Genomic DNA, 23,455 nt, shown 5'->3' on the forward strand with positions numbered 1-23,455 from the left:
TGGACTCTCTTACCCCTCTTTTCCTTCCATTCTCACACTCACTGAATATTCTCAGCCTTCTGAAACTTCAGATTCTTATCATTTCCCTATCTGCACAGTCCTTCTGACCATTATGTTTTGTTTTGTTTTTTATATTTTTTAGTTGCCAATGGATTTTTTCCTTTTTTTAAGTTTATTTTATATGTAGTGCTGAGGATTGAACCCAGGGCTTCACACATGCTAAGCAAGTGCTCTAGCACTGAGCCCCAGCCCCTGAGTGACGACTTTGTTCAGTTTTTGTCATAAGGAAGAACTGCTTAGACAATGGTAAGAAACTGTCAGGTGAGGCCTGGAAATAAAGGAGACAGCAATTTCATAGAGTCAAGACTTGGAACCATAACTCGGGAACCTTCATCTCATGCACCTTCTGCCATTCCTACCATACCCTCCACCACCCTCTGTCTCTACACTCTATCTCCAGCTTCCCGAAAAACATAATCAACCATGCTGGTTAAGTCCATTGTTTGTGGCATGGGTAGCGTGTTTGGGAGGTATGTGCGCAAGGTAAACAATATCTCAGAACAACTCAAAGTGCACAGAATCAGATGTAAACTTGTGACATACAAACTACAACTTTATTTGTCCAATATTAATGTAAGATCAAGAAATTTTCATCAAAATAGAAAACAAGAACAAAGACATATCGTAAGCACCTTGTATATCTTACTGACATTGACATTTTAATTGACACCATCTTTACTAGACTGGATGAAGCATGAGTTTATTAATTCATGTGTTCACGTACCTTTAATGATATTTGGGAAATTTCTTCCCCCCTCTCTTTTATTCCTCCTTGCTCCCTTCATTAAGGCCTCAACATGAAGAGCTTTTCTGTACCACATCAAGTCAAGTATGTCTCCAAAACACATTTGTCGCACTATGCCTGTGCTAGCTGGGGCTGCATTGTTGCTCGGCAACCTAAAACATTTATTTTTGTTTTCTTGATTTCCTATCAGTTTCCTCAATTAACTGCCAATGCTTTTCAGTCTCTTCAAACCTGTCTCCACTCACTTTTTTTTCTCAGTAAATAAATCACAGACTTTAACACATCAGGCAATAACTAAAAGGAGTGAAGAGACTTGCCTGGTATTAATTTGTGACAATTTTTAGGACTAGACACCTCTAGTCAGACTCTAATTTAAAAATTCCCACTACCTCAGGGCCATGTGAGTGGACTGAATTCATTTGTGACACGAGATTTTTCTAATTTCTTTTTCGACAGTTCCGAGTGTCATGCATTTCCTCCCTCTTGTTTCAGAGGAAGCCCTGTTCCTCTGAGTAAGTCCTGCCAGTGTTTCCCAGAAGGTGAGGCCAGCACCTCTGAAGGCGTGGCAGATGACCTAAGTGGCACGCAGATCTGGTATTGAATGATGTTTAATCACTCACTGAGAACACTGCTTTATTCCATGCTCTTTCAGTCTCTGACAAGGACAAAGGCTTGTATCAATGTTTAATGCCTCTCCACCAACAACCGTTGCCTTCTTCAACAAAGAGCAGGGGACATGCTGGGAAGCTTGGTGCAATCTTTTCTAGCCAGAATTTAACAGTATTTTTTCACTTACTTTCCTTTATGGCAAATGATGCTGATTTTCCAGTGTTACTTTTTTCTTTAAGTAAAATAATAAGTTTGATTGAAAAATAAAATATTGCTAAATAACATAAGTGGGGAAAATAATCTAAATAGCAGTATATGAATGACAAGAAAAAAACAGGAAGGTAGTGCTTGAATGATCAATCCTGGGCATTACCACATTGGCAGAATCTATTATAAATAGTTGTCTACTGCAATCTTGTTTCTTCTAAACTTCAAAGGACAACCTATGGTCTACCTCCGTCTTCTGTTTCAAATTAAAGAAGTTTTTTTTTTTTCTTCCTCTGCAAGTGGTTATAGCTTCTTTGGCTAATCTTTTGGGTTAAAGAACCCACATCATATTTTGATTTTCCCAAAGGGATCTTTGCCTTGCCAACTTTTCATTTCCTTTTCAAGCTGTTTAGGACAAGTTTCTTTAAGGCAGGGCAGAAGGACACTTGAATAAAGCTTCCCTTTACTGTATACATAGCGTTCTTCCACAACAGCTCATTTGGTATCAGAGGATGATGCTCACCTACGTATATAATGCTTTCTTGGGTGACTTAGTTTGTTTTCCGTTGCTATAACAAAATACTTGAGGTTGGGTAATTTTTAAACAAAAGAAGTTTATTTTGGCTTACAATCCTGCAGTCTGGAGAATCCAAGTGCACATCACCAGCATTTGTTCAGCTTCTGGTGAAGGCCTCATTTTGTGTTAACTCATGGCAGAGAAATCAAAGGGGAAACAGGCAGGTAAAGAAGAGATGCACAGGTAAAGAAGAGTGTGTGTGTGTGGGGTGCCAGGTTCACTTTATAACTACCTGCTCTAGTAATAATTACGTATTCCTAAGGGAATGACAATAATCCCTTCATGAGGGTGGAGATCTTATGACCGAATTACCTTTTAAAGGTCCCATAACCTCTCAACATTATGTGGGTACCAAACCTCAAGATTAATTTTAGTAGGGACAAACCACATTGAAATCACAGGGTATATATACCTTCTTCTTGATCATCTTTCTTCTCTGATGCTCTGAGGATGGGATATTTCAGTATATCTGATCATCAGTCCCAGTGCACCTTGCCAATGAGACTCTGAGAATCCTTATGCAAATAGGGTTCTCCATGGCCTAACCTAAAGTTTCAAGTTAAATATAGTTTAAGTCCCACAGTAGAACACTAGATAACTTTAGAAATTAAAAACAAAAAGAAAAACCCAAAAAACAAAAAACAAGGAAAAGGGGTGTTGCAAAGGAAATCAACCACACAGTTTCTAAAAAGCAATAATTAGAAATTTAGTCTTGAGGTTTAAGACCATGAGTTAAAATTCTTTATATTTAATGTTTTTTTAATTTAATTTTTTTCTGAAATAGCTTTTTATTAAACAGCAAAGCAGAACTGTAACACAATTTTAAATATCTGTAAATTAGGTCACAAAAGGGATGCAAAATCTTTGCAGTTTAATTATATATTCATACAGCTAAAGTCACATATCAAATCTTACACTAATACATAAGATTATTTCATGATTAAAAGTAGTCCAAATCTAATAATCATAAGCTATATTAGTGGGTCTCTTTTCCTATTATCTTAATATTATTTCCAATACTTATTCCCTTACCAAATAAATTAAAAACTAAATTTTAAAAATTTTTAAAGAATGCCTAAACCTCTGCAAACTAAATGGCAGAATTTACAGAAAATTCTGGGAGAATAAGTGAGCTAAAATACTAAGATCAAAATTACCATTATTGTACATGTATACTCTACCATGTGTTCATGATTCTGTTACTAATAAACTCTCAATTTTGCAAGAGTTGATCTATTGAGTAAATGTCCTTGAGACCAAATGATAACTGGTCTCCCTATGTAGCTTACATAAAGTTATTCAAACTTAATGCACTTTCATATCTATCTTTTGTCCGCCAAAAGTCTATTCTGCCAGAGAGAACACAAATCTGGAGTGAAAGCATTTGGAGTAGTATTTACCAAGTTCTTTCCTGCCCATTTCTATTTTTTCTCAAGATAGATCTATCTTGAACGTACATACATGACCAGAACTCCTATCTTTTCAGGTCCTAAGTGGGTTATTTTGTGCAAAAGGAAGTTTTAAACAAATCTTCCCAGTATGAGACCATTTTTATAGTTTCAGTCCATCTTCAATTGCTTAAAGAGAAACCATCAATCCTATCTTATTATTAAATACCACACAGGACAAGCCCTAGCTAAGACAGTTTCTTATTTTGGTTAAGTTTCAACAATTAGAGTCATGTTACTCTCATCAGTGATTAACTATTAAAATTACTTTTACAAATGTGCAATCTTTTTTTTTTTTTTTTCCTTAGGGGAAGGGAAATGGGAAGGAAGAGGCAAATGGAGAAGAGGCACAAGATGGTGGACAGGGTACATAAAGCTGTGCATTCAGTACATGATTTTGGTCACTTTTTCACAACATGGTGGTTATTTTCGTATATATTTTACTAAGCCTATATAATAAAAGACAGTGCTAAACCTATATATCAAAGCAAATTTAATAAAACATTCATCTTCAAGTCTCATAAATATATGCAGTTCTAATTATAAAGTCTCTACAAAACATTTGCACATTTTCATAGACTAACATAATACACAAACTCTCTTGTTATGCAGTTAATTTTGCCTAGATCTGCCATTATCTTCATAAATATTCAATGAAGCCACAAACAAAGGTACTGAAACTTTTGAAATCTATCCAAGTTTTAAAGGGGGGGGGGAAAACTGATCAGCAGCAATTCCTTAAAACAGAAGGGAAACCAATCCCTTACTTTCTTTTGCTTTTTGTGTCAGTTGTTTTATAAAACACTAGAAGCAGACATGAGGTTTTCTATATATTGTCCAAGAACTTGGTTTTCTGATTTTAGCTTCAGATTTTCTTCTTTAACTGCATCTACTCTTGCAGAGAGATCTTCAAGTGTGTGTTGAAGTTCCAACACTTGATTAATAAGTCGTGTTTTTTCTTCAAGTTCCACCTGATTTTCAGCATCAACTGCATCTATGTCAGCACTCATCATCTTGGGCAAAAAACTTTTAGATTTTCGATGTAAAATTCTTGATGAATGATCTTCGGTTTGAGGCGCTAGGAGGGGGTGAGATCAGGAGGATGTCTCAGGCCGGGACACCTGGACCAACTGACACGGGCAGCTCTGCCCTCTTTGCCCGTTTTTTATTTTTATTATAAATTTTTTTTATTATAGGCTTCAGTGGAACTGGATACAGTTTTCTATGTCCAGATCAAATGGAAGCAAGTGAGCAAGTGTATTTTGAATATCTACATGGGTAACATATCCTAGGGCTCTGAGTCAGATTCAAGGAATGTTAATTTACAAATGTTTCAAATACTCTAATTCCTGGGGAAAGAAAATCACTCTTTTGATTCTTTTGGCAAAAGGCCCAGTATCTAATTTCTAATTTTTTATACCATCTCTGATTTAATGTTCTGACCACATTACAGAATGTGACTCAAACAAAGACCACATTTTTTACTATGCCATTTTCATAACATTTGAATCCATACACTTATCTCTATGGTTACTTGTATACTGAAATTTAATATGCTCTCCTCTGGCTCTCCCCTCATTAAGTTGATAATGAGGCCATAACCCAGGAGTGAGAAATAAGGAAGCAAAATTATGAACACAATTAAAATAAACAGTGACCATGGATTTACTAACTCCCAACTGTTTGCCTAAGTTCTACTTTGGGTGTGGATTCTTTTATTACATCTTGTTTTCACTATAGTGAAGGGTCACTACATTAAACTACTTATATGAGAAGACAAGCTTGTCAGATTATATTTTGTAAGACTATAATATTTAAAAATTTATAACTCTTGTCTCACATTTTCTACAGACTGTACTGTGTGATGCATGATAAAATGCCTCATGACCTCCAAGTTACCTCCCATATTTTTAATCTTCTGTGATAAAGTAATATTTTGCTGTTCCTGGAAATAAAAAGATATGTAATAGAAACAAGAAGATAATAAAGACCTAATGAAATATTTTAGAGTGTGTATGTTGTGTGCAGATGGCAGAAGGAGGGCAATACAGAAATATACACAAATGTTTGTAAGTGAAAATTGAAGGATACCAAAATACAAGTATATTCATCCATTAATTTCTTAAAGTCAAGGTCCTTGATTATTTCTGTATATTCACTTTTCATTCCCAGTGCTGAACACAAGAACAGGCACACAGTAATAAGTTATTGTATACTTATTAAATGAATGAATCTATATATGCATGAAGAAATTTTATGGGAACACAGAAAACATTTGACATCCTGGAAATGATGGAAGTGGGTGGACCCAGCCCAGAAATACTGTTAATTTTCCCCATTATCCATTTTTTTTTTTTTTTTTTTAGTAAAGTTCCTGATAGTTAGCTGGACACATTTCCCAGCTTCCTTTGCAGCTAGTATGCGATGTAACTACATTCTGGCCAATGGTATGCAAGCAAAAGTAATGTGTGCACCTTTCAGGTTGTGCCATTGAAGGGCATGGACATGCCCTCTCGTACCCTTTCATCCCCCTTTATTACTGGCTGAAAAGGGCTTGGGGATTCACCATTTTAGACTCAGCCGACAAGGGCAAATCCCTTAGAGGCAATCCCAAGTGGGACTTTGGGTCCCTGACAACTTTGTGGAGGAGTATCACCAGTCCATCAGGACTTCGTGTGGGAAACAAACTTCTGTTTTAAGCCCAAGATTATTTTAGATCTGTCTCAGCGGCTAAATTTATATCCTAACAAATGCAAACTTCAGGAAAGGCTGCCACAGAAGTGGCGCTGGCGCTGAGTTCACCAGGTAGACCTAGCGGGGAGGGGTTTCAAGTCTGAGGGGCGTGTGTGCAGAGATGGAAGTTGGGGAGCTGGCTTAAGGGTGGCAAGCAATGACGATGGAAAGCGAGGCAAGGGTCAGATACCAGAAGACCTGTCCTGCCTCTCTCAAAGGTTTTACCCTGTGGCCAAGAAGCTACCGCACAGCAGGAGGGTAGGAGGATGGAAGATTCAAATACAACACACATACAAAAAATCGGGTTTCTAGGAGAGGGAAAAGAAATTCACAGGGGCCAAAAGGCTTTTCCAAGTTAGTGACAGAGTTAGTGACAGAGGTGGAATAACCAGACGAGAGTTTTTCGAACTGTGGTCTTCGAGCTGATTATATCAGAATCACCTGGGTTACCTGAGGAAAATGCAAATTCCCGGGTCCTTCCCCGGAACTACGGATTCTAACCACACATCTCTGGGGATGGTTTCTAGCAATTTCCACTTTTAACGAGAACCTCAAGGGCTTGAGAGTTGACAACCACGGAACCACAGCAGACTACTTTGACAGAGCGTGAGCGCTCGGGCCACGTGTGATAGACGGGGCCGAGCAGGTGCCACTCCGCTCACAAGACGATGAGCCACTTACCCGGCGAGAGGCGCCACCGGCCAAATCCCGCGGGAATAGCCTGAGCGCGGCGCCCGCCCATTCCCGTTGCCATGGAGACCGCGCTCAGGACCAGTCGACCGCAGGAGCGTGGGGAGGCCGAGTCCTCCGCCGCCTGCGCCCGCCGGTCCAGCGGTGCTGCGCTCGTCCCTCTCCGCCGCCGCGTCCGCGAAGGTAGCCGCACGAGGCCGGGCCAGGACTAGAGCCGCGCCCCCTTTCGAGGAGCCCGATTGCGCCCAGCGTTGGAGGCTGTGTCCCCCCTGCCCGAACCTGGACGGTGGGAGTGGCTGCATTTGAACCAAACGGCCTTCGCGGGTAGCTGCCGCTGCAGACGCCACCGATTCAGCCCCGAGCTCCCGAGGGCCTGTTGCCGACACCAGCCTCAGTACCCAAAGTGCAGGGGCTGCCGCGTCTCTGACCCCAAAGCTCTGGGAAACATCCGCCCTCGGGGTAAGGGCGGATTTGTGGGAGCAGGGGACCAGCGCCTGCGGGGCCGCAGTTGCGGTCACTGGGGCCCTCTGTCCCCACCCTGGCCACGGTAAACGTCGCTCGTCTCTTGGGAAGCGGCTCTGCATCTCTCCTCTCCTTTCTGAGTGCTGGAAGTTTCTCTTGGGGCTCGTCTGACTCACAGGATGGGATGCTTGGACCGGGCAGTGAATGCCACCTCGTAGTCTTTGACGCCACAACCCAGGGGCCGTCCAGAGAGGTGCTGCAGAAATAGTGATTGACCGAGATAACCTTTTCTTTCCACAGAGACGATGCTTAAGATACAAGGAAAACCATTTCCCGGAACATCTTAATTGTCATTGAAGCTTGAGCTAACGACAGCCAAGGGGCAAACATGTTGAACTCCGCCAGTGAACTGGAGTTTTCGGACGAAAACAATGTCGAGGAGATCTCCCAGTTCGTTTCCCTGGAGGTGTCAGGTGGCACAGTATCCACCCAAAGAAGTTCGATTGTTGTACCCGAAAAAACGGGCTACCCGGACTCCGTGTACGTTTTGGCGGCGAACATTTTTCAGGGTATTCGAGTGGAAAAGTCGTCAGATAAAATCTTAATAAAGTACGGGAATGAACCCCTGCCGTCCTTGCCCGAGTTTGAGGATGAATCCGTACAGCGTTTGTCCTATGAGCTGGCTTTCAGTACCCTGAAGTGTGAGTAGTAACAGTCTTGAAGATCAGCACTAGAATAAAACGATAAGGAGAGAATCTGTGAAATGCAGTCCCTCAAATCTGCATCAGATTTTTTTTTTTTTTTAACCCATGTGCACTTCGTTGGTTAATTGCAAACGTCAAGGAATTAAGGAAGCTGCAGTGGAACTAGCTCCTTATTTTTCTCAGTACCTAGCCAAGTGCTTTGTCCTTAAATTTGCTGCACGGTCATTAAAATGAGCTGGAGGCTGGGGTTGTGGCTCAGTGATGATAGAGCGCTTGCCTTGCATGTGTGAGGCACTAGGTTCGATTCTTAGCAGTACGTATAAATAAATAAAAAATAAAGGTCCATTGACAACTAAAAAAAAATATTTAAAAAATAAATAAAATGAACTGAAAACGATTCTGTTAGTAGGGAGAACAAGAGCCTCCTTGAGTGTCTTTCCATTCCCTGTATGTACATCTTATATATTAGTTTATGAGCTTGCATAAACATAAAACCATTAAGAGAATGTTGGAAAAAGACATGAAATAAAACGAAAAGGTGCAATATTTTAAAAATGAGTATCACCATTAACCCTAATTAAGATGATTCCACTTTTTAAAAATGTCTTTATTTTTACCTGGTGTTGGGGTTCAAACCCAGGGCATCGCCCATGCTAGGCAAGCGCCCTACCTCTGAGCTACAACCCCAGCCTAGATGATTCCATTTTTAGCAGATAGCTTTAATTTGGGGAGCCCAACTTCAGTGTAATTTCCCTCTCTGCCTCCAGGGTTCCAGTCCCAATGTTTCAGATTCTCTCCACTGTGGTTGTTAATTATCAACTTCTGAGTGTGGAGCTGACTCTAGGAAAATACCAGATATTGTTACTAAGAGGAAATCTGTCAAAAGGTCAGGAGTCTTTTGTTTGTGTACTAGTTGTAACCATAAATGTTATACTGGTTTGTAAATTGCATGTAGGTCCAAAAATAATTTCCCTAAATGTTTGGGAGTACTGGCAGCCTGACTAAACTGATGAGCATATGGCTTCTCAAAGAGACACCTTGAAGAGGTATGAAATTTGTAAACTCACATTTGGCTTATATATTTTATGTTCAGAGAGTCATGATTTAAGAAAAACAAAACAGGATTTCATCCCTAAGGTCTTACAGGAACAGTAAAGTTCTAGAAGTTATTGTATAAACTAGAGAGTCCCTTTCATTTATGAGTTTGTGAATGGGTGATTAGATCTTATTACCATCATTTTTGGAGAAAGTAGGAGAAGGAAAAACCAAAATCTCTAAATTATACAAATATTAAGTGTATCCCTTTAGTTGTGTTTTATGCTTTTCAGTTGTATTGTTTGTGTCTTTGTGGATGTCCTTTTTTTTTTGCATAAACTCTTTCAAGCAAGTAGAATTTTTATCTGATTAACCTTTTAAAGTTTTAAAGGCCTCATTATGATTTTTTTAAAAATAAAAACTAGTTCTATTTTTACCAGGTAACCACAAGGTCAGTTTTCTGCTAAACAAGGTAGAATAATTACTAATGAAGAGAAACCTGTTCCTATTTTTTGACTTCTGTAGAGGACTAGCAGCTAATTTGTTTATTTTTCAACGAATCTCTGTATGCTTCAGTAATAATAGATATTAAAAAGAAAAACTGGTGAAATGATTTCTTAAGAGATGTATGAACGACCAATAAAAGGAAATGAAGACAAAAACAACTTAAGGAGAGAGAGAGGTCCCTGAAATTGCTGATCTTTTCCTGGCTAATCTTTCTTTGAGTTTTCTAGGTGTATGTAGTAATGGGTCAACTTTTACTCCTAGGAACTGACTATGATATTAATCTGATCATTTGGGAATCACACATATTCTGTCATTTTGGGAAGTATATAAATTGAAAAACCTAGTAAATGCTTAACACATGGTTTGGTTCTAACTTTTGTGTATTAGTAATTGTAGCAGAGGGTTATCCAGGCTACCCTCAGGTTCAATAATTCCCTAACAGAATTCATAGAGCCTAGCAGAGCTTTTATACTCAAGGTTACAGTTTCTTACAGCAAAAGGACATGGATTAGAATCAGTAGCCAGGAAAGTATGTAGGACAGAGTCCAGGAGCAGATAGATGCAAGTGTCCTGTTGTTCTTTCTCAATGGAGTCTTATTGACAAGTGCTTAATTCTCTTGATAATGACATATGACAACAAGAATGAAGTATTGCCAACCTGGGAAGTTCACCTGAGTCTTGCCATGTAGGATTTTTATTGAGGGTCAGTCTTATAGAGTGCCCATGTCGCTGCCCTTAGTTACTCAACTAATAGTGTCTACTATGGGACTCAAAGCCCCAGATAAAGAAAGACACAAAGGCAAGAGATTTCAGAGACACAAAATTGGTTCACAAGTACTAGGATGTAAAACTATGAACTTCATTTTCCTTATAAATGAAATGGGAACATTACCTTGTACAATATATATCCATAATTGATGGCTAAAATATAGATAATGATCCACAAAAGATTTCCTTTGAAAATTGGAGTCTATATTCCCAAACTAGTATTCTTTCTAGTTTTCCCATCTCCCAAATAAAGGTTTAAATTCAGCTTACCTCACATGTAACAGGTTTTCCATAAATGTTGAACAAATTGAAGACTGCCTTGCTTTTTGTTCAGCTGACTAAAGCATCACACACACACACACACACAAATGAACTGCATATAATATGTAAGTATAGTTTAAGTAATTATATCACAAAAGAACATTCATGTACCGTAGAAGTTTTAAAATATATCATATCCACTTTTGTGCATGCCTGTAATCCCAGCAGTTCAGAAGGCTGAGGCAGGAGGATTCCAAGTTCAAAGCCAGCCTCAGGAAAGGTGAGGCGCTAAGCAACTCAGTGAGAGCCTTTCTCCAAATAAAATACAAAATAGTACTGGGGATGTGGCTCAGTGGTCTAGTGCTCTTGAGTTCAATCCCTGGTACCAAAAAGGGGGAAAAAAAATCCCACTTTTTTCCATGTAGTACCTTTGTAATAATCATTCTATTCTCTCTATCTGGCCTACTGTCTCTCCAACTCTGCCCCCCAATTCCTTGTCACTTAAGTCTTAAATTAGATATCATATCATCATCTTCACTAGTGAGTTCTCCAAATATTTAAGTTGGAAATAATGCCATTCTAACTAAACTACTGGAGAGAATAGAGGATGAGGGAATGCCTCCCACTAATTTTATAAGGCTAGTATAACCTTGAAACACTGTCAAGGATGTTACAAGGAAAGAAAATTTGAAACCTCATAAACATAAATATAGGACAAAAATTCTAAATAAAATATTAGCAAAAAATAGGAATACTTAAAAAGAATAAGAGAAGGGTTGTTTAACATTATTAATTGTATCTTTTTATGTCTTTCAAAAGACAAATTGCAAGGTTGAAATTCCTTTATGACTACTTTGATTATTCAGAGAGTGCTTATTTGACTATGATTCTATGTGAAGCCTGGCCATTAGGGCCCAGGATTCATAAAGATTATAAATATTTTATCATGTCATTTTAATTTAAGTCTTCATTAAGAATGCAAATACACTTTGGATATGAAAGTAAACTTACCTTATGGCATTATTTAAAGTATACTTTGACTCCAAAGTTTCCATTTTTAGCCTTGGTATCTTTGGTAAACAGGCATTTCCCTTGTCTTGCAGATCAAGATATTTTGGAAACTATGTTAATCGACAGCTATATCTTCCCAAGTACCACAATAGTAAGTAGACAACTTTTAGAATCAGTTTATGTCATGATTATTCTTAATTATTAAAAAGCTTTCATATTTAAATAATAGCTAGTTTGCTTAATGCTGAGACTGCTTCAAACTACAGGTTGTTTCCTGCTTCTAGTTTGAACCCTTTCCTTTTCATTTTAATGAAAGTACAAAAAAATTTTTTTTTGAAATTTTTTCTACTGGATTTATTTTCTATTTTGAAGACCTTCCCTATTTTCAAGTCTAACCAGACTTTGTAAATATTGTCACATTCCTGCTCTGTTATGAAAAATAATGGATTGTAAAATGTTGCTATTAGATTTTGTTTGTATACTTTTCTTTTTGTGTGTTTCCTCTTGGTAGCCAGATCATTTGAGCAGTCTTATTATTGTGATGCTGTATGATTTTCAAGATAGAAAATTTCAAAATCGTGTTCTTTCTGATAATGAAGAGTCCATATTGGAAGTTCAAGAAGTAGAGAACCTTCTTAACAGGTAAGTTATAAGTAAAAATGGTTTAATATTTAAAATCAATATCATTATTTTTATTGGCAAAAAATGTATGTAGTATAGTGTGTGTGTGTGTGTGTGTGTGTGTGTGTGTGTGTGAAAATTTTATGGAGATGAAATATGCAAGTTTAAAAATTTTCTTGAGTTCCTTTATAAACAATTTTGAATAGATTATCCTGTTAAAAATCAAAATGTTTAGAAACCCTGAATTATAAGATTCAATGTATTAACGTGAGAATCTTTAAAAATTCTTAATAGTTTTTGGCTTGTACATAATTCAGACTTCATCTGAAGCAGCTATTACTTTTTTCCTTAGTTTTACTTTCATGTCTTGAGAGCTTGTTTGGAGGTTCTAGCAGGGGAGCTCAGCTAGTCTGTATACCCTTGAATGAAGACCACTCCTCCTCTATCGGGGAAGGTCATCCTCTTTGACCAAGCACACAGCTTTGCAGCTTCGGGTGGGATGTACATGGAGTGGTGAGGGAGCAAGGGGACTCCCACCTAGCCAGCTAGATCAGCTAAAATCAACCTGGGCAATCAGTGGGGTGACAGATGTCACAGCCAGTTCATCCTCACATCCATCTTATTTACATGTCTTTAAAAACAAAATCTAATATGAATCAAAAGTGAAAGTCTGATGTGGACAAGAACATACCATTTTGCCAAACAGAAAAAAAAATCTATTTTTCTAAGAACAAACTAACGGGATTTAAGTTTTCCTTTTTATCTTAAATATCAACACATGCCTACCATGAAGATAATAAATGCCTACCTCAAAGGGTTGTTGGGAGAACTAATTAATTAATACACGTAAAGTGCTTAGGATAGAACCAGACACATAATAATGGTCAATAAGTGATATGTTGTTCTTTTCTTTTTTTAAAGATAGACTTGAGAGAGACAGAGAATTTTACAATATTTTTTTATTTTTTAGTTTTCGGCAGACACAACATCTTTTTTTTTTTTTTTTAATTTTTATATGGTGCTGAGGATTGAAACCAGCGTCCCGCACACGCCAGGCGAGCGTGCTACTGCTTGAGCTACATCCCCAGCCCCATATGTTGTTATTTTCTATGGTTTGAATAAGTCTCCCAGAGTTCTGTGTTGGAAATTTAATCCCCAGTGTGGCAGCTGTTTAGTCATGAGGGCTCTGTCCTCCTGAGTAGATTAATGCCATTATTAAAAGGGCTTGCAGAAGCGGGTTTGCTGTCTTACACCCTTGCCCTTCTGCTTTCTGCCATGAAAAAGGCTCTCACCAGAAGCCAACATCTCGATCTTGGAATTCCCAACCTCTAGCACTGTGGGAAAATAAATTTGTGTTCTTTTAAAATTACTCATAAATTTTCTTAATATCCTATTATTGCCCACAAAACAGACTAAGACAGTGTTGGTTATAGTTTTTCTTATTATGTTGTTGAATTTTAATAGAATGTACAATATAGCAACAAAAACAATCTTGCAGGAAGTATTTTACCTAATGAATAGTCTGAAACAATTGTTAATTTGATATCTGATTTTATTTTTATGAGAAATCCAAATCATTTTATTTAAATTATTGAAGGCTGAAACCAGAGGACTCATATAATAGTATAATAATAATAGCTTTATTGAACTTTTAGTATGCCTCAATCATTTCTAAGAAGCTGTTTATATAACAACCTTATGAGTTGGTTACTTTCACCAACTTGTAACGTGGGAAAACTGGGGAACTAGTAGGTTAAAGTAACCTGTCTAATGCCACAGAACTAGAAAGGGGAGTAGCCAGAATTCAAACTCGGGTAGTCTGGCTGCAGAGTCTATGCTTTAACTATTTATATGCTACCATACCACTTCAGACTGGTTTGGCTGAGGTACGCTGCTAGATTAAAGACACGACATAGACATAGCTTATGTCAATCAGCCATAAGAAATTGTGGGAATGGAGAAGAGCAAAAGCAATCAGATATATGTACTCTGTGTTAGATAAGTGAGGATCTACCCTATGTTTACCACTTGGGTTTTGGGGGAAACACTTCCCTCCTCATACCCACATGGGCATCCTGCTTTCCAGAACAGGCATCCAGGATGGGGTAGAAAACTTATTGGAACAATAAGCTGTGGGACAGGCTCTGAGTTTCAGTTTTCTTATGCTTCTAAGTGAGGACTTAGGACACTTTCCTGGCTATCTTGATAGTCTCAGAGGAGCTAATGAGAGCTGAGGTTAGGCTGAGTTAGCCAGGAAAGCCACAGGCTCTAGCCAAGTAAGAAAGACTGGACTGATTTCATCAGTAGTAGACTTTAGCTGAGGAAGCTAGTGAGGCAGGTAGGAGTTGGACAGGCCAAGGGGATGTCTTGGTAGGCCAGAGGAATCAGATTGTGTGACTGTGTAGGGACTCCTAATTTCCCAGTTTTCTCCCTTTCCCCATAGTACTCACTGCCTTCCTCTGGTCTGGTAGATTCCATTGGTGTCAGCACAGTGGGTCTTCCCCAAAATTAATCAGTCCCATTATATTATTATTATGCTCCATTCATTATATGCAGTATTTTGTAATCGAATTACTGAGACTAGTAGAGCAGTGATGGGAAAAATATACATACAAAGAGTTACAGTATTTTAATTCAGAGTTCTAGCTTTCAAGTAATAGAAACCACCTTCAGTTAGCTTGAGTGAAAATGGAAAATGTTCTTATAGATACTTGGATCGTGTTCTTTTTTTAATATTATTTTTTAGTGGTAGTTGGACCCAATACCCTTATTTTTATTTATTTATTTATTTTTATGTGGTGCTGAGGATTGAACCCAGGACCTCGCATGTGTGAGGTGAGTGCTCCACCTCTGAGCCACAACCCCAGTCCCTTGAATTGTGTTCTTACAGATAGAATTCAAAGACTCAGGAACTGAGACTGAAGTCAGGAACTGGAAAAATGTTAGGACTTTAATTTTGCTTTTTTTTTTAAATCAGGATTGAACCTATGTGTGCTTAACCACAACCCCAGCTCTTTTTTTTATTTTTTATTTAGAGACTGGATCTCACTAAATTGCTTAGGGCCTCACTAAATTGCTGAGGCTGGCTTTGAACTTGTTACCCTCCTGCCTCAGCCTCCTGCTGGGATTACAGGTATATGCCACTATATCCAGCTGCTTCTTTATCTCTTTATTTTTTTGTCTCTTGTTTCCTAGTATCTGCTTCATTCTCTTTTTCTCCGCACCTTTGTCTTCTCTGCTTCTCTGGTCTATACAGAAAAGTCTCCTACTGTTTTACCCCCATACCTGAACTTATATGTGATAGTCTTATGCTAGTTTCTTAGTGGAGACATACTTACCATTTCTATATCCCAATTCTAAATCCCATGAGTAGGGCTGGGGTATGGCTCAGAGCACTTGCCTAGGATGCATGAGGCCCTAGGTTAAATCCCTAGCATGGTAAAACAAATACAACAACAAATTTACCTATCTAAATTCCCATGAGAGGAATTTTGATTGGCTCAATATGGGTCAGGTGCCTTCTTTTGGACCAATCCTCCATAGCCAATTCCCAACTGCAAACAATATGTAGGTGCCAACCTCTGAAGATCTTCTGGGGCTCTAGGGTGGGTACTATTGGGAAGTAGAATCACGCAAACTTCAAAGTATATTTTAGTATATATCTAGTGATAGGATAAAGGTTCATTTTAAAAGATGTTAGAAGAAATAATTATTGAGAAATTGAATGAGAAGTATTTCCTCCTTAGGAAAATTGTGCTTGTTGTTGTCTCTCCCAGGGATCCTTGTGTTTTTTCACACTAATACTTCTCTATACCAGATTGTACCTTTTCTTCATTTATTCACAGCTTCAGAGATGCAATTTAAGATGACACCTATCATCATTTTTTGACATACACAAAGGTCTTTAAGAACTCATTCCTTGTGTAAAATTCATTTTTATTTTTGGGTACCAGGGACTGAACTCAGAGGCACTTTCCCACTGAACCACATCCCCAGCTCTATTTTGTATTTTATTAAGAGACAGAGTCTCACTGAATTGCTTAGCACTTCACTTTTGCTGATGCTGCCTTTGATCACAATCTTCCTGTCTTAGCTTTCTGAGCTGCTGGGATTTTTAGTACTATATGATAAATTAAGGAGAAAGGGAGAAGGGGAGGAGGATGGGAGGGAAAAGGGCCAGGAAGAGGGGGAGATGAACTGAAATAGATTTCCATGCATGTGTGAGTTTGTTGGAAAGAATCTAACTACTATGTTTAGCTATGAAGCACTAATAAAAAATTATAGCTCATGAACAAGAGAGAGAGAGAGAGAGATACTGCTGCTTCTTGCTCCCTATGCCTTCCCACCTGCTTAAACTCTTCTTCTGCCAAATAATTTGTTGAACTTTCATGGGCTGGAATTGGGGTGAAATAGGCAACAGAAGAATAGAGTGGCAGTGGGGAAGGATCTAGTGACTCCACCCTCCCAAAACTATTCAGCCTGAAGTCTTCTATGTTACAATGAAGTTACCATCAACCTAGCTATCATCCTTGATTCTCCCTTCCTCCCCTCCATTGGCCCTACCATATCTAATGCATGAAGTCCTGCAACTCAAGTTCAGAAATGTTGAATCTGTTCACTTACTTTTCTTTCCAAAACGATGCCACCAAAATCTATCACTTAGACTATTATGACAGCTTCCTCATAGGTTTTCCTGCCTATAACTCTTTACTACTACTATTACTATTACTTTATCACAATCCATTCCACATGGCAGGTAGGGTGATATTTTAAAAATGTAATTATATGATCATGATAGAGTATCCTGAATCAGACTTGTCCGCCCACTGTAAGCAACTAGAAAACTGGATAAAATATATTAGGTAAAAGTTTTGGATATTACACAAGAAACAGCCTGGAAACTTGATCCTGAGATGACAAAAACAAATGAATTGAGCCTTAGAATAATCTTGGCTTCATACCTGGGGTACTTTCCAAACTGCAATGCAGGAAGTAAAAAAAAAAAAAATAAATAACCATTGATATTTTTTCTTCTATACTGTTGAATAGTAAGGTAAATTATATCAAATGACTTATGGGTATTAAAACAACCATGCAGATAAATCATATTTGCTCAATTATATTCATTTTCTTATTTTTCCTATAATTGCCTATAATGCCTCTTAAACACTGCTTATGGGTTTTATCTCTCATATTCCAGTCCTTCTTTGGAAACTCTTTACCTATTTCACTTATTTAGTGAAGATTCTGAAACAGATGCCTGTGTTATCAGGGTGAGCAGCACCCTGACAGAGCAGGTTCCTGCTCAGGAGGTGTGAGCCGCCTGGAAAAGTAAAAAGTCTGAAATAATAGTAAGAAATAAAGACAAAGCCAGAAATTAGATATAAAAAGAGGAGTGTCTGATGGGTCTTCTAGCCCTGATAGGAGCTGGAACTGAATAACGAAAAAAAGGCCCTGGTTCTTTAAGGGGGAGTATACCAAAGGCTGGGATAAGGTTTCAGCAGGAGGAGCCTATTTTTTTCCCCTTTATTAAATTATTTATTTATTCTAATTTGTTTTACATGATGGCGGAATGCAGTTTATTTCATATTACACATGTAGAGCACAATTTTTCAAGTCATTGGTTGTACTCAAAGTGTTTTCACACCATTTGTGTCTTCATACATGTTACTTAGGGTAATGATGTCTAATTCATTCCACCTTCATTCCTACCCCCTTGCCCCCTCGAAGAGTTGGTTAAAGTTATAATATTATTATTAAGGTTATTCTTATTATATGTTATTATTATTATATTATCCTCATTTACCATGACAAGTACTTTCTGTTCTGTAGCTAATGGATTTAAGATTTAAACAAGAATTATATAATTATAATTTAACATTTAGAAATGAAGCTCTGACTCTGTATGCATAGGGATACTGGTAAAAGAGGAATATGTGCAACTCTGTGATAACACACAAATTGAATTAATAGCATTTATTATTGTAAATTTGAACTAAGTAGGTATTTAAAAATATTGTTTTATCAAAAATACTCTGTAATCAAACATTTCATGGTGTGCAATATAGAATAGTAACTTACTTTCTTTTTAAAAAAATTTTAATTTATATATGACAGTGGAATGCATTATAATTCTTATTACACATATAGAACACAATTTTTCATATCTCTGGTTGTATACATAGTATATTCACACCAATTCATATCTTCATACCTGTACTTTGGATAATAATGATCATCACATTCCACCATCATTAATAACTCCATGCCCCCTCCCTTCCCTCTAACCTTGTAACTCACTTTCTTTATATTAATTTATTCTTTGATGTGTATTAATGTACTATGTCATTTTTTAGGTCCCCTACTGTGACATTTAGACATAGGATTAGACAAGTCTATTTTATTGTAGCCCAAAAGGTTTAACATTTGATGACCCTTCCTGTTCTCCCTAAGTGCCTCATGTTCTTTTTCTCATAACTACACATGCATTCTCACATAAATACTTTTATGGGTGAGAAGTTCTCGTGCTGTTGAGATATATGAAGTTTAAATAAGGGAGAGTGCAGCCATAAGGAAAATAAAGTAGTATTTAACAGTTGGTGCTGAAATAAAACTGAGCTCCTCACTTACTACCCTTGTCCTGCCTCCCAGTCTCTGAAGCAAATTAGCTGGACCTGACACCAATTCTTGAGAATGTCCATTTCTTTCTGTACCACACATCAAGTTCATGACAACTGTGACATCTCTTCCTCATTGCTTCAAGGTTATAGTTGAGGTTAATTTTGGTTAGAGTCCTACCATGAAAGTGCTAGGAATATGTGTTCTCATTTATGAAACATTTATTGGGTCTTCATGGTGATATTAACCAGTTCTTGTTTTTCTTTTCCGTTATTTGGAATTTTGAGGCATGTGATATTCAGAACTGGACAGGATTTGATACAGATTCATAAAATTTCTTTATTCTTCTCAAGATTATATTATTGCCATCTATGATAATAACAACTAATCTCTAGCCAGTGCTTGCTATGGGCTAGGCACTGTGCTAAATATTTTGTACACTTGGTTGGTAATGACTATATTAATAGTGAAGTAAGTTGACCATCCTTTCAGATGAGAAAACTAAGGCCAAAGAAGATTAGGTAATATTCCTGAGGTCACATAGCTATTAAGTGATAGAACCTGGATTTAACTTCAGATTTGTCTGACTCTACATCCTTTTCACTAAATAATATTAGTTTTTCAACTAACAATAGATATAAATATTCGAGGAATGCACAACTAAAATACAGGGGCAGCAAAAACAGAAAAAGGAAAAAGATTATTGTATTTCTATTATCACACTTGACAAATTTTTATTTTAGACTTTGATCGTTTGAAGTGAAATTATAGATGAATTGGTTAAAGTTCTGAAAGTTTTGTTAATATTTCTAATGGGGAATGGATAGTCTTATCTCAAATGCAGTAGTCAACAAAAATTGATTTTCTGTTTCTAGTTTTAAGACAAAATTGGCTGCAGCATTGGCAAGATGTCGAATCAAACATGATGCCCTTTCAATTTATCATATTCTGCCAGAAATAGTTAGGAAACAGGAACTAAGGGCCTCTACTCTGCCACTTTATGCTTGGATAAATACTTGTAAAATCAGGTAAGAGTTTTAATCAAATTCTTTATTCATACTTCAAGTCGCCATCCTTTTTAAAAAATGTGATAAGGGGCTGGGGTCGTAGCTCAATGGTCGAGCGCCTGCGTCGAGTGTGTGAGGCACTGGGTTCAATCCTCAGCACCACATACAAATAAATAAAGATACTGTGTCCATCTACAACTAAAAAAAATTTTTTTTTAATTGTGGTAAGAAATATTACCTTTTTAAGAGTGAAGGGGTACATCCAGGGGAATGATTAGAGAATCATAGTTTAATTCCAGAGCTTATCACCAAATTACCAAAGGTGATTATATAAATATGTTAACTTTTGTTTTCTAATTATCTTTTAGCTTATTATTGGTTAAAATTGTGAGTTTTACTAGATGCAATATATGTAGTAATATTTTTCTTTGTTGCTGAAAAAAAGTATTAATGTTAAATATATCTTAATGTTGTATACTTACAGTCCTGAAGAAGTTTTTATTAATTTGAAGAAAAGAGGCTATAATGAAGTCAAATCTGTATGTCATATTGATGATAAAGTCTTTGCTGTGGACCAACATTGCTATGATGTCTTAATATTTCCATCTCATCTAAAAAAAGATCTTATAAATATAGATCTTTTCAAAGATTATAAACTTATTTTTCAGGTAAAGTATTATTTACTTTCATTGTAATTTTCAACAATGCTACTTAGTCAAAGAATCTCTCTACCTAAAAATAATACCTCACTATTGATATTTTTTATAGATTACCAGGGAGGTTATAAGGCCTAATTGTCACCTTGAATAAAATTAATAACTCCATAGTCAGTGTTCCTATTATGTTTGTCATCTTAGTCTCACATGAAGTTGTAAAGAACATATTCTCCTCTCAAGACTCATAAATGAGATTACTGACAACTGAAAGATGCACTTTTTTTTTTCTTCTAAGATTTGAAAGAAGCTTTTTTCTTTTTTTCTTCTTCTAAGAAAAGATTTGAGAAAAGCTACAATGAGATCTTTTCTTTTTTCCAATTCTGGGGAAAATATTAGGCCATCCTGCATATAAAATACAAATCATGTATCATGTTGTGCTCTCTTTAATTTAGTGTCATAGATTTGATTTGTAAGAGGTACATAATTGATATGAATACAGGCAGAGAATGTGAGGTATACTGTGGTTTCAATGAAATGAAATAATTAGGTGAAATTCATTTTTATATTCTTCGACTCCAATTCTTGACTCAAATTAGACTTCTAAGGTGAATTCCTGGGCAGAATCTCCTTATCAAGAACTAAGGTCAAGGACTGGGGATTTAGCTCAGTTGGTAGAATACTTGCCTCGCATGCATAAGGCCCTGGGTTACATTCCCCAGCACCACAAAAATGAACAAACAAAAAACCTGAGGTCAACAGCAGAAGCTAGTTCATCAAATCGTCTTTCATAATATTTTCAAACTTCATAATTTTAATTTCTGTGAGCTAGTAGTAGTTTAGTTGACAATATAATGGGGAAGAAAAAATGGCAATAACCAGAGAATGTGTTTTCATGAAGTGGTAAGAATGGGAGCTAAGACAAGACATTTCTAATCTATTAATTATATTTTAGAGATTTTAGCATTGTCTTTTATACAAAAAAATCAAATGATAGTCATTACTTAGGCTAAATGAATTTAAGGTCTTTGTTATAAATATATTTATCAGATATATTTGTTAACTTTTTATTTAGACATATATAATGATATTTTAATCTAAAAAGGACGAGGTAGCTCTTCAATATTCCTACCAAGTATTTTCTTTTATCTAAACAAAAAGAAGTCAGTTTATATTTCAGTCATACTCTTTGAAATTCTCATCATACTATTATTTTGTAGGATAAATCTCGAAGTCTTGCTGTTCATTCTGTAAAGTCTTTAATAAATTTGGATGATGACGTCTTAATGGTCAACACAGGTTCATGGTACACAGTTGCCCATATGTCAGTCCTAACAAATGATAATAATTCAAAAATATTTGTTTGTGGAGTAAACTCACAAGAGAAGGATCCTGACTTAAACAACCTTTTCAAAAAAATGGGATGTAAAAGTACGTACAAATATGTATTGTTTGGTGATTATTGTTCTACAGGATTTTAAAGACATTAAAAATGTTCGAATTAATTTATTTTTTGTAATGTAAAATCTCCATAAACTATACTCTTAAAATTCTCACTCATCTATATTGCATCAGCTGTTATTTTTTAATGTTTTTTAAAGGTATTTATTTTTTAGTTGTAATTGGACACAATACCTTTATTTCACTTATTTATTTTTATGTGGTGCTGAGTATCGAACCCAGTTCTCGTAAGTGCAAGGCAATCGCTCTACCACTGAGCTGCAGCCACAGCCCTATTTTTTTTTTTTTTTAGAGAGAGAGAGAGAGAGAGAATTTTAATATTTATTTTTTAGTTTTCAGCAAACACAACATCTTTGTTTGTATATGGTGCTGAGGATTGAACCCGGCCGCACGCATGCCAGGGGAGTGCGCTACAGCTTGAGCCACATCTCCAGCCCCAGCCCTATTTTTTAATGTTGATTTAACAACTGTAGGTTAAAGTAATTAATATCTTTGTACTTTGGAACAGTGTTTGATATTTAGTTGTGAACATAATTTGAGACCCAAATATTTGGTTCATGTAGATGGGGCTCATCATTTAATAAATCAGAATATATTCACATAAGACTTAATTGACAAAGATAATATGAAGGTCTAAAAACCAAATCTTTTAGGATTCCTGTTTTTTAAGAAAATTTCCACTCAATTGTATATACTAAAGATCACATTTTATTATAGGTTCAGTGAAACTGAAAAAGTGAGCAAAACTGTGATAGAGTCACAAGGCCAGGAAGGCAAAAGGTAGAATTCAGGGCTTGACCAAAAGAAGTCTGATAAATACCGACGATTTTTCTTAGAGCACAGGATAATGATCATGGAGCCCAGATTCCAGTTATCGTAATTCCCAATTGGACAAGGTGATCTAGGACTGCAAGTGCCCATAGTGCCCAGGTTTAACTAGCCCATTCTTTGCCTGCCAAAAGCAAAAGTAAATTCTCTCTGGAAGAAAGTAACATCATCCTGAATTTCCAGTTATCTCCTAAATTTTTTCAAATGCAATGTCTGGTACTCAGTTGAATAAATAGATAAAAAATAAGAAAAGTAATGACTCAAATATTAACCTAATAACAGATTCTACATTTGATCTTAGCCAAATACCAAGAAATGATAGATATGATTCAAATAAATAGAAGATACTACAATAGAATCAGACCCACACAGGATCCACATACTGAGTATATCAGATGTGGACTTCAAAGTAACCTATGATTAATGTGTTGAAGGAATTGAATAGCAAGC

The 23,455-nt window shown here is 36.7% G+C and overlaps 1 protein-coding gene and 1 pseudogene across 3 annotated transcripts in view; one reads left to right on the top strand and one right to left on the bottom strand.

Annotated features, from left to right (window-relative positions):
* Positions 1-4,262: 4,262 nt before the first annotated feature.
* LOC144366662 (short coiled-coil protein pseudogene) lies at positions 4,263-4,783 on the bottom strand (annotated as a pseudogene).
* A 3,136-nt stretch (positions 4,784-7,919) lies between these two features.
* Nsun7 (NOP2/Sun RNA methyltransferase family member 7) overlaps positions 7,920-23,455 on the top strand; it is a 36,415-nt gene continuing 20,879 nt past the window's right edge. For 2 of the 3 annotated variants that reach the window (XM_040292518.2, XM_078021237.1), the window contains exons 1-6: positions 7,920-8,232; positions 11,910-11,968; positions 12,329-12,459; positions 19,932-20,084; positions 20,548-20,731; positions 21,937-22,147. In XM_040292518.2, the coding sequence (XP_040148452.1) occupies positions 7,920-8,232; positions 11,910-11,968; positions 12,329-12,459; positions 19,932-20,084; positions 20,548-20,731; positions 21,937-22,147 (1,051 nt within the window). The remainder of the gene's footprint in view (positions 8,233-11,909; positions 11,969-12,328; positions 12,460-19,931; positions 20,085-20,547; positions 20,732-21,936; positions 22,148-23,455) is intronic. The other variant, XM_040292519.2, reaches the window with a different exon arrangement.

Source organism: Ictidomys tridecemlineatus, chromosome 9, assembly GCF_052094955.1.
Source record: "Ictidomys tridecemlineatus isolate mIctTri1 chromosome 9, mIctTri1.hap1, whole genome shotgun sequence".
NCBI lineage: Eukaryota > Metazoa > Chordata > Mammalia > Rodentia > Sciuridae > Ictidomys > Ictidomys tridecemlineatus.